Source organism: Sylvia atricapilla, chromosome 15, assembly GCF_009819655.1.
Source record: "Sylvia atricapilla isolate bSylAtr1 chromosome 15, bSylAtr1.pri, whole genome shotgun sequence".
In the NCBI taxonomy this organism is placed as follows: Eukaryota; Metazoa; Chordata; class Aves; order Passeriformes; family Sylviidae; genus Sylvia; species Sylvia atricapilla.
In genome coordinates, this window is record NC_089154.1 from 5,564,415 (window position 1) to 5,575,259 (window position 10,845).

Below are 10,845 nucleotides of genomic sequence, written 5' to 3' on the forward strand. Positions count from 1 at the left end.
AGCTCCTCAGCTCGGGGCATCTGCACTGCACCCAGTGAACAGAGAGAGGCTTCTGCACATTTTGGGGCAGCCCAGATCTGCTGGGCCACTCTGACGTTGTGTTTCCATTCACCACTTCAACTCAGATCACTTTCTGTGTGGTCCCAATGTGTGTTGCTTGGTGGGGAAGGAGAGGAGAGGAAGCAGGGGCTGTGCCAGGGCATCGCTGCGGGACGGGGGGGGCTGGGGCTGCGCCAGCGCAAATTCACATGGGATTTATGAGCTTCTTTTGTTTTTGTTTTTTGTTTTTTTGTTTTATTTTGCTTTTTCCTTCAACAGTCCGTTATTGAGCAGGTCTCATGGGATAACTGAAATGAACCCGAGTCCAGGTTCCCTGCCACGTAGGTAAACACACCGGCACCCTCCCAGCGCCGCAGCCACCACGGGAGCGGCCCAACCTCTGCATGCACTGCTCACACCTCCCTGCCAAACCAGAGCCCTCCTTCTCTTAATGACTGACTGACAGGTTTATTCACTGCTAATTCTTTTCCTGGGGGAAGGGGAAGGGAGAAGGCAGTGTACCCAAGATCCATGTGAAACACAGTCTCTCTGCCTCTTCCCTGGGGAATGTGGCTTTTTGTCTTCTTGCTCTTCCCACCCTCACCAACACAGCTCCATCATCACAGAGAGGATTTGGACATGGTGGGGCACGTTTTCCTGTGTACTGTGTTGGGAGTGTGGGACACTGAGTGTGCATGCCTGAATGACTCTGCATGCCTCAGACTAAACTCCAGCACTGTCCAGGTCTCATAGGAAAACACCTGTTTTGCTGTTAACCAGGTGCAGGCATAGTCAGGGATTGCTTTAAGTGTACTTCCCATAGCAGCCTGGAGCATGGAAAATGGTCTCAGCTGCCTCAGCTGCAGAGGGAATGTCCTGGACTGCCCTAATTTCCTTTACCCACAGTTGCAGCTTTTTCAGGTTAATCCATGCCTGAGCAAGTCTTCTTTGCCCAGTAACCTTCTCCTCCTGCTCTCCATCCCTGAGTCTCCAAGGCTTCCAAGCTCATCCAGCAAAAGGAGGGAGCTGATAGAAATGAGGCTAACTCTAATGAGTCAGATATCTCCATTAACTGGAGCAATAGTAAATTTCCTGGCCCATGGCAAAGACTGAGGTGGGAGCACCTGCAGAGGCAGGTTAGGAGAGGGGAGCTCCCAGCACGGTGGGTGGAGAGCCCCAGGAAGTCTGTTGGAAGATCCCTTTATCACAGATATCATCCTACATTAGTCTCACTTCATCAGGCTCACCTCATCAGCAAGTGAAACGGTTGTGGCACTGCCCGGGGGCTGAATTTGCTGGAATTTGTGCCGTCAGGCAGAACAGTCTGATGATTCCTGGTGTCTCTTTCCATCCATCGAGAAATCAGATGCGAGAACTGGAATGCATGAGCTGCTCCCATTTAAAGAGGCCCAAAGTAAACTTCCTTTAGGAAGTGTGTGCTCAGAGTCTCATCCCAGGAGACTCTGCTGCCCATTGGAAAGAGAGCACACAGCGTTTGGAAATTCAATCCAATTTAGTGCTTTCATTTCCATGCTGCCTGGCAAAGCCCTTCTGTGTTTGTGGGCCTGTGGGAGGAAAAACATTTCCAGAAATACAGTAACCATGGGAATCTGCACAGCCTTGGGGCAAGTTTATCATGGAGTCTTGCCTTCGTAAATACATGGGAAGAAAAATGCAGCCCTAAAGTCCAACCTGATGCTGTGATAGAACAGTCCCCTGGCACCACAGCCAAGGAAGGGAAAGGAGAAGGGGAGGTGGCTTCTTGATAGTAGGATCATGGAATCACAGAATGGTTTGGGTTAAAAGGGATGAAAAATCATCCAGTTCCAACTACCTGCCATGGGCAAGGACACCTTCCAGCATCCCAGGGTACTCCAAGCCCTATCCAGCCTGGCCTTGGATACTTCCAGGGATCCAGGGGCAGCCACAGCTTCTCTGGGCACTCTGTGCCAGGGCCTCACTACACTCCCAGGGAAGACTATCTTCCCAATATCCCATCTATCCCTGCCCTCTGGCAATGAGAAGCCATCCCCTCTTGTCCTGTCACTCCAGGCTGTCATCCAGACTCCCTTTCCAGCTCTTCTGGAGCCCCTTTAGGCTCTGGAAGGTCACCTTGGGCCTTCTCTTCTCCAGGCCGAACAATCCCAATTCCCTCAGACTTTCCTCCTAGGAGCTGATTTCCATCCCTTCAGTTTGTGCCTTTGAAGGTGCCAAGTCTTGGTCTGTAAAGCAAATAACGTTCCAGCTGCAGCATGAATTCCTTGCAAGTTCCAGGGACCAGGCTGGCAGGCAGAGCTGTGGGTGGGGACAGGCAGTGGGGCACAGAGGGGCAGAGCCCTGGTTATGGAGGCTGTTTTTAGGGATGGGAGGTGGCTGTGCCTCCTCATCTACAGTGACAGCTCCTAAGGCAACAACCACCTAAGGTTTTGCTGTCCTCAGTCTCATGCCACAGGTTTGGGGCTGCAGGAAGGAGGGTACTGGCATTAGGCTGGTGCATCCCCTCAGGCTGGTTTCAATTTAAAGCTGCCCTACAGTAGTCAGGCAATTTGTTTCTGGGTTTCTGCCCGTCTCAGTGCTGTGCTACTGAGTCCCAGTGTGTAGGTGATGGATTTTATAGTTCCAAATGCCAGGGGGCTGCTGGCCAGCTGAGAGTTGTGCCTTGAAATCTGGATGCTGCATCTGAATTGGATCAACCATCAGAGCCTGCCAGACGTGAACAGCATTTAGGATTCCTGCCTCACCATGGGCTGTTGAGACATCTTTGGCTTGGGAGAGTCCCGGGGTGGGGTGAGAGAAGGGGTGGGATGGTCGCTGGCAGCACACAGCAATTTCCAGGGTTTCTTGAGCAAATCCTGCACGGAGTGGAGCCAGGACTGTCCCCATGGGTGTCGCTGTGGTGTGGGAGGCAGGGAAGGACCAGCCTGCAGGTCCTCCTCAGCATCCTGGGGGCTTCAGCATAGCAGATCCCAGCTGCCTGCCTGGGGCTCCCTCCACTGGAATTGCCCCATCCAGCAGCGCCCTGTGAGCTCCGGGGGTCATTCCCAAGTCAGCTAATCCCGCTTGCAGCATGATGTGCCTCTCATTCGCTTCTGGTTCGTCACCTGGTTCATTTGCAATCTCACCCTGTCTCAAGGCACCACCCGCCAGTAACCGCCCTCCATAACCGTGTGTTCTCTCTCAGCATGTCCCACTAATCCTCCGCCAAGGAGCCCACTCCTCGCTGCCACGGCTCCTCTGCCTGAGCACCGCTCCCTCCCCGCGCGCCCGGCGCCCGCCGTGCCCCAACGCTCTCTGTCTTTTGTCTCTCCCAGAGTCTGAAGGAAGGCCTGACTGTGCAAGAACGCCTGAAGCTTTTTGAATCCAGGGACTTGAAGAAAGACTAGTACTCCCCGCTCCGCTTGACCACGCGCACCTCCCAGCTTGAGGCAGCACAGCACCAGCACTGTTTGTCTCTCGTTCCTTACGATGTCCTCGCTGTCGTTCGTCCTGACGCCCCGACGGGACCCGGCGCTGCGGTGGCGGTGCCCCCCCTCGCCTCCCCGGCTCCTTTCCCTGCTTGTGAGACGCTCCAGAGACTCTGAGAGGGAGAGGAAGGGATTGGAGTGGGGTTATTCCCCCCCCACCTTTGGCGCTTTGTAGGAGAATCCTTTCTTTACTGTAAACCATTACACTAAGTGTCAGTATTAAGGCTCAGTAGCCTGTTAATAAGCTATAGCTCTGTCGGGAAGAGCGAGCAGGGCCTGGCTGGTGTCAGCCAGACCAAGCTCTTACTGCTGTCTAGAGACCCCGTGCTCAGAGCACACCAGGAGCCTGATCTAACCATTGATCTCGACTGCATTACTTGCACCTACAAGGGGGGAAGGCCGGGGGAAGCTGTCGGGGAGCGCGAGCCCGTGCCAGCGTCCGCAGCCTGGAGGTACAACACTGACATCTCGCTGGAGAAAGATGCAAGAAGTGATTCTCCTGCCCCGTGACTGTGCCGTATCCTGAATGTAGGTGCCACCGAAGCCTGGCAAGCTTTGGTGACTGCCCAGGTGGTTGTGGATGGGGAGCTGCAGCTACTGAAGTGCACCATCGAGTCGGCCCCGTCGGCGCATCCTCGCTCCCGTCTCATTGGTGGTCGGAGTTGGTGTTCCAGGGGCCGAGCTGTAAGATCACTTTCTTGCCTCTGTTAGATCAAGCCCAGCACTCTTTTTTCTTTTTTTTTTCTTTTTTTTTTTTTTTTTTTTGCTGTTACTCCCTTCCTCTCATTGAATCCCGTGTATCCCAGGGTCTGTGCGCATGTGAAACTCCCTTTTCCTAGTCAAAGGAAAGTAGAGTAGAAGGTAGAGCCAATATTGACTGAAAATGCACAGTGCTCAATGCATATAATGCTACTTTTTTTACCAGCTTCTTGAATTCAACTCTTCTTGTCAGCAGGGCAGCTCCTATTTTAATTCTTTAATCTTTTCCTGAAATAAAAATCTCAAAACCAGTATGTGCTTCAGACCTTCTCAGTCCTAATAGCTTTTGTATCTAAAAATACAATTTAGCACCATGAGGCAGATAAATGCATACAAACCGAGGGATGAGGAGCTGGTAGCACTACATGGTCACAGCCAGCTGAGCAGAGGCTTCCTAGAAGAAGCCTGTGTTGCTTTACAGGTGTGAGGCTTCATCCCAGGATAACTCTGGGACCTGGAGGGATCCCAGGTCCTGCCTCTCCCTGTCACCAGGGCTGAAGGAGGCTCTGGCACATTGGCTTCCTGGCCTAGTTAGGTGCTGAGTGACCACTTCAGGCTGGGATGTGGAAGATATCCTGGCCGTCAGCTGGAGCAGAGCTTGCTCTTGTGCTTTGGGCACTCGGCCAAGGCTGAGGCTGGCAGCTCCCAGTGCTTCCGTGCTGATTTTGGGTCTGGTGGTTGGTACAGGCGCAGCTCTCAGAGCCCCACGGGGCTGGTGGAGCCACCCCCAGTCCTGCCAGGCTGGACCACAGCAGCCTCCAGAGTTACCTTCATCCTCCTGGGAGCAGAATCTCTTTTCCAGCCATCAGACCCTCAGCAGGACATGGTGTCACTGAACCACGATGGGAATCAGGCTCTTCCAGCTTGTGTGGCCTTGCCATGGCCAAGTGTCCAGCTTTGTACCTCACAGCAGGACTTGGCAGCTGGTCCTGCCCGGAGGAGCCCCAGTTGTCCCCAGGCAGGATGGCAGCACCTTGCAGGAGGCACAGCACCTGTTCCTGTTGGGATGCTCTGTGCCTGGGTGTGCATGGAGGTCCTGGAGATGGGAGCAGGGTAGGAAAAATGCTCACCCTCTTGGATACAAAGCCTTTCCCTCGTCAGCAGAATGTGCCCTCAGATGTGTGGATGTGCAGCCAGTGACTGCATCCGAGTTCAGCACAGCACTGCCACGATCTGGGCACTGGAGAACCTGGGAACCTTCCTAAACTGGATCACCTCTCCAACCACTCCATCCCTGGCTGCTCCAGGAACGTGGTGAGCTCTGATCTCCTGGCAGAGGCCGTGGGAGGCAGCATGGATTTGGGATGGTGGATGGGCCTTGTCATTGTCATTGCTCTTCCCTTGCAAGGTGTCACTGGCTCTAGGAGAACACCCTCCTCCTCCTCCTCCTCCTCCTCCTCTTCTTCTCTTTAGACTTAGGATGGGACTTTGTCCTTTTAAGTCAGCCAGGCAGAACATTCTGGTCTCCTTCTTGCCATGTGGACCTTGACCTTCCTTAGATTCCCCAGAAAATCCTGCTCATGTGCTCTGGCTTGAAGGAGCCGACATTTTCCATGGGGGAGTTGGGTTCCTCTGGAAGAATAAATGGAGAATCTTGTTTGGCTGTAAAGACAGGGCTGAGCAGTGGCCTTGACATTGTCAGGATGAGCTGCACCCTCTGGGGCAGTGCTTAGGAAGGATGTTTGGGGTGTATTTAGGGTGGGAGCTCTGAATTCTGGGGATCACTGACAGGAAGAAGAGGAAGGAAGGTGCCTTATGCAGCCAAATGTTCTGAACCCCTGCTGAGGGTTCTGGGCTCACTCTGGTCAGTCTGAGCATCTCTCCAAGGCAAGGGGCAGCACTTTACCTGCCTTTACAGTAAAGAAAAGGAACATGCAGCATCAATAAACAGCCCCAAACTGAAATATTCCTGCAGAGCCCAGTACTTGAAAAAGGGAGAAGTCCTTTTATTCATAGTAATGATCCTCAGTTATCCTTCTGCTTTTTCCTGCTCCAGTCTTCATCCACCTTCTGGGATTAATCAGTGGCTATTTAAATTAGAAAGAGTGTGGGCAAGCTGCTGCATTCTGCATCACTCCACACTATTGACAGCACCAGAAAAGGGAGGCTCAGGAAAAGTCAAGTGCAGCAAAGGCACAGGTGTCTCCTCATCAGCTCCAAGTAATCTTATTTTTCCTGAGTAAAATTTTCCTGCCATTTGCACCATCTCCCCTGAGCCAGACTGAATCCTTCTTTAAATGTCACCTTTTCTTTGCCCACGTATTAAAAAAAGAAGCAAATTGTGATCATTTGCTTCAAAAACAGAATTGCTTAGAATTGGCGCTGACTTGTAAAGCAGAAGATTCCTCTTTTCTTGGTACCATGGAACTGGGCTGCAGTAAAACTGGGCTGCATTGCAAAACATGTCACTTTTGTACCTACTCCATTTGATGGCACTTCCACAAGACCTTGGCATTTTTGTCCTGGTTTGGATACTCGGTTTGTTGTGGACACTCCAGCACACACACACTCGCTGTGGTTTGCCTTTGCTATGTATTTTTTCCAATTCTTTTAGATTAAAAAAAAGCTTTCTTATTCTTCTCTTTTTTAAAAACTGAAGTAATTTAATACCTGTATAGCATTCCAAGTGTGCAGTGTAAATATTCATTTCTCAGCATTTTGCAGAGGGTTCTTTTTTGTGACTGAGTTGTGGGTTTAATTTTTAAGTCTTGGAGCGCAGAGGCCCCACGTGTGGGCTGGGAGAGGAGGAATGAGTGTAACGTATCCAACCCACTCCATCTGCCCTGATAAACTTCTTTGTTTGGGGTTGAGGACTGTTATAGATACCTTTTCAAGCCTTTTCTGCTGATCTATGCCTTTAGCTTTGAAGGTACCTGTCCGAAGATTGTGTACAGTCTGTCTTGAGCACTGTAACCTCCTTCAAATTTGGGGTATTTTTTTTCCAGCCAGAGGACTCAATAATCTTGTGTTTGACAGCAGCATCAACACTGTGCATGTGCAAACTGCTGTTACAGAGAGCAGCAACAACTCCCTGCTGAGCCACAGCTCTCCTTGCACAGCCAGCTGGGCTGAGCACAGCGAGCCCCTGGATTTGGGATGCTCCCCCTGCACAGACACCCATCCCACAGCAGTGTGGCCACGAGCTGTAACTCACTGTGTAACTACAACAAGATCCAAGGCACTGCTGCAGACACAGGGAGCACCAGGCTGGGAACAACAAACTCCGTGTGAGGCTGCCGGGGAAGCAGAGGGTGTGGGATTTACTGGAGAAACCTGACAAGTTGGTACCAGCTGAACTAACCCAGCTGGCCCTGAACTCGTAAACAACGGGTGCAATTAGCATTATTTTCTTCATGCTTTCTTCACCCTGTGTGCAGGACAGGACTGCTCACTGTTTGTTCTCACTTAGAGAAAGCAAAGCATGTAAAATACTGGAGACTATGGTAAGTAGGAAGCAGGAATGCTCCGGCTTGGCCAGCGTCCACCTTCCTGGAATTTTGGATGACTTTAAAGAATCCTTTGGAAGGATGGAGGTTTGGAGGGAAGCTCTGTGAGGCTGTGGGTGGTGTCTGATGTGGCAGTTTCAGGTATTATTGGTCAGGTATTATTCCTCCAGTGCCCTCGGAACAGCTTGGCCTTGGCTTTCACCGAGCAGAGCTTCACCCGACTGACCCGTGATGGGGACACATTCTGGGTCAGCTCTGGGCACTGTGCTCTGTGTGTCTGGGAACAACCCAGGGAACTGTGAGCCCTGAAGGTGGAGTCATTTCCCAGAGTCGTTTCTGTGCCGATGTGACAGGGCAGCATTGGAGCAGGGCCAGCAGGACCTGGGCAGTGCTGGGATGCTGCAGCCTCGGGGCTCTCACACATTTTTTTCCCCCCTGCAAAGGAGAAGGGTGTGGAAGGCTCCTGTTTCTCCATGTGTATGAGTTTCTGTCCCTTTCCCTTCTCCCTTCCACTCCCGGTTTATTCAGTGCTTTTTTTAAGAGCCACCGTTCCTGATCAGCTGCTCGTTGTGATAGAAACGTCACTTTTTCTCACTGTATTTATTCCTTACAAACCTTGTGTGACAAGCTAGGCTCCCCTGGATGTAGCTGATCATTTTTACTTTGTAAAATTACCTAACTTTACATTAACTATATGGTAATAAACTATTTTTGCACGACCCTTTGCATGTTGTGTATGACAGATTTATTTCTAAAAAGAACAAAAAACGGGGCAGAGGTCAGAGCATGAAAAGGAAGATGTTTGTTTTTATAGTCACACTTCACAAAGGAAATGCTACAGGCAGCATTTTGACAGCAATACTATATTTTAAGTAGTTTAAATCTAGAGCTGGGATTTACTGGAGAATGACCTTCCCCAGGTGCTTCCATACAGGTAACATGGTTTTCTTTCCCCCATGCAAACTTTAAACAGAATGAATCTAAAACCTGGGGATGTCCCTGTATCATAAATATCTTAACAAGGTTCTACAGGAATAAGAATGCAAAAGTCAGATGAGACTATTGATGTGAAAATGGTTTATTTAACAGTGCCAATCCCAGCACTACTGGTAACAAAACTGGTAACAGAATATCAAAACCTCTTTTCATCTTGAAAGATATTAAGGCACTTTCTATTCAGTATAAGACAATTCTTACAGAGACACTATTTAGAGTTTGAAATTCTTAGGTTTACATCATCTCTGTTCCACACTGAGTTGTGGGGACAGAGATGTCACCTCCCTCCCCTCTCTGTCCCCAGGCTGGTGCTGCCAGGCGAGGGCACAGACCATGACACGGTGTCCCAACACCTGAAGGAACCAGAGTTTCCAGACCTCAGCTGAAGTGGGTGACCCAGCCCCAGCTGTGTCTGCTCTCAGATAAATCCTAAAGAACCATTTCTCTCATTTCCTTCCAGACTTCCCTACACTTCCTTGCTGAAAAGAAGCTGTCATTACCATCTGTGCTCCTGCTTTTACACCGGAGCTCTGCTAACTTTTAACCAAAAGAAACACACAATCAAAACTTAAAAATTTTTGCTATTTCCCATGGATTTCCTTTCACCAACTTTGAACAATTAACGCCAACAAGAAATGTAACTGTGGCACTTAATCTACAGAAACTCTTAACTCTGCTGTACCATCTCGTCTCTCCTTTAGTTACTGGTGTAGAGGAGCCCTCGGGCTACAATTCCATTTGGAATTGGCTACAATCCCATTCCATATCCCGAGTTGGAAAGTGCTCCTTTCACCATTGAAACGTGCTCAGCACTGCATGAACACACCTGGTCTGCACGGGGCACAGTAAAGAGCCTGCCCCAAGTCTTAATGCCTGTGAATGCAGCTCTGTCACTGTCACCCTCACACCCGGTTGTGTCATTCCCTCTAGCACGGGAATGACCCACAGCAAGGGATCTGTGGCATTTTAGGGCAGAGAACACATCACTTCTCTGGAGACGTTTACCAAAGGCACACCCACGTGAACAAAACAATGTCTATACATAATAATAAAACGTGTGGGTGTTACCATGCTCCACTAGCCCTGTGAAGCAGCTCAATCATTTACTGCTTTTGAGGAAAAAAAAACGTAATTGGCAGGATTGTACTCTTCCCAAATCCTTTCAAACTCATCCTGAAAGGCCTTCACATACTCGGCGTCCTCCACCACCAGCACGTTCTCCCGGTTGCTCTGGATGGCCTGGGTGGTCCAGTTGAGGGAGCCTGTGATGAGCATCCTCCGGTCCACGATGGCGAACTTGTGGTGCATGTACCCGCTGTGCTGGTCGTGGCGCACCTGGATCCCTGCGGAGACACGGAGACTGCTCAGGGGCCAGCGATGGGCCGGGGACAGTCCCGGCGGCGCGGTTCGGCGCTCACCCGCGTGGCGCAGGCGGCCGATCTGGGAGCCGTGCAGCCCCATGTACTGCGCGTCCGTCACCAGGCGGACTCGGACCCCGCGGCGGTGCAGCAGCTGCACGGCGCGGGCGAGCTGCGGGCAGGAGAAGGAGAAGAGGCAGAGGTCGAGCGAGCGGCGGGCGGAGAGCAGGCGGCGCACCAGGCGGCTCAGGGCGGTGTCGCCGCTCGGCAGCGGGCACGGGCAGGGCCGGGGGGACGTCCCCGGCTCGGCCGCCTCGGCCAGCAGCGCCTCGATGCAGCACGGCCGCGACGGGAAGAACAGCACCTCCCGCACGGGCCGGGCCCGCCGCCAGGCCGCCACCGCCAGCGCCACCGCCGTCACCGCCACCGCCGCCGCCAGCGCCGCGCCCCCCGCGGCCCCCATGGCCCGGCACGGCACGGCACGGCACGGCACGGCACCGCACAGCCGGAACGGTACGGCACGGCACGGCACGGCACGGTACGGCACGGCACGGCACGGCACGGCACGGCACGGCACGGCACGGCACGGCACGGCCCGCGCAGCCGCGGCGGAGGCGGGAGCGGCCCGTGGGGAGGAGCGGCCGCCGCACGGGGCTGGGCCGACCTCCGGAATCCCGGCACCGACCCTGCCCCGGGCTCCGAACCCTTCCCCGAACACCGACCCCTCCCCAGGCAGCGAAACCCTGACAGCGAACCCTTCACCACACCGAGCTCCTGCAGTGG

The 10,845-nt window shown here is 52.5% G+C and overlaps 2 protein-coding genes across 6 annotated transcripts in view; one reads left to right on the forward strand and one right to left on the reverse strand.

Moving 5' to 3' along the window:
- Positions 1 to 4,514, forward strand: part of MPRIP (myosin phosphatase Rho interacting protein) — a 73,587-nt gene extending 69,073 nt beyond the window's left edge. For 4 of the 5 annotated variants that reach the window (XM_066329824.1, XM_066329826.1, XM_066329827.1 and 1 more), the window contains 2 exons: positions 319 to 384; positions 3,351 to 4,514. In XM_066329824.1, the coding sequence (XP_066185921.1) occupies positions 319 to 351 (33 nt within the window). In that variant the 3' untranslated portion in view covers positions 352 to 384; positions 3,351 to 4,514. The remainder of the gene's footprint in view (positions 1 to 318; positions 385 to 3,350) is intronic. The other variant, XM_066329825.1, reaches the window with a different exon arrangement.
- A 4,260-nt stretch (positions 4,515 to 8,774) lies between these two features.
- PLD6 (phospholipase D family member 6) lies at positions 8,775 to 10,525 on the reverse strand. Its single transcript, XM_066330395.1, has 2 exons — positions 10,123 to 10,525; positions 8,775 to 10,047 (listed from the first exon to the last, which is right to left on the reverse strand). The coding sequence occupies exons 1-2, from the start codon at positions 10,523 to 10,525 to the stop codon at positions 9,800 to 9,802; spliced, it is 651 nt and encodes a 216-aa protein (XP_066186492.1). The 3' UTR covers positions 8,775 to 9,799.
- Positions 10,526 to 10,845: the final 320 nt, after the last annotated feature.

What these genes read in the sequence shown, in the direction of transcription:
- PLD6 (XM_066330395.1), bottom strand. Translation starts at nt 10,525, where the DNA reads ATGGGGGCCGCGGGGGGCGCGGCGCTGGCGGCGGCGGTGGCGGTGACG. An exon ending in CGGCCGCCTGCGCCACGCGG is followed by an intron (nt 10,048 to 10,122) that starts GTGAGCGCCGAA and finishes GTGTCTCCGCAG; the next exon opens with GGATCCAGGTGCGCCACGAC.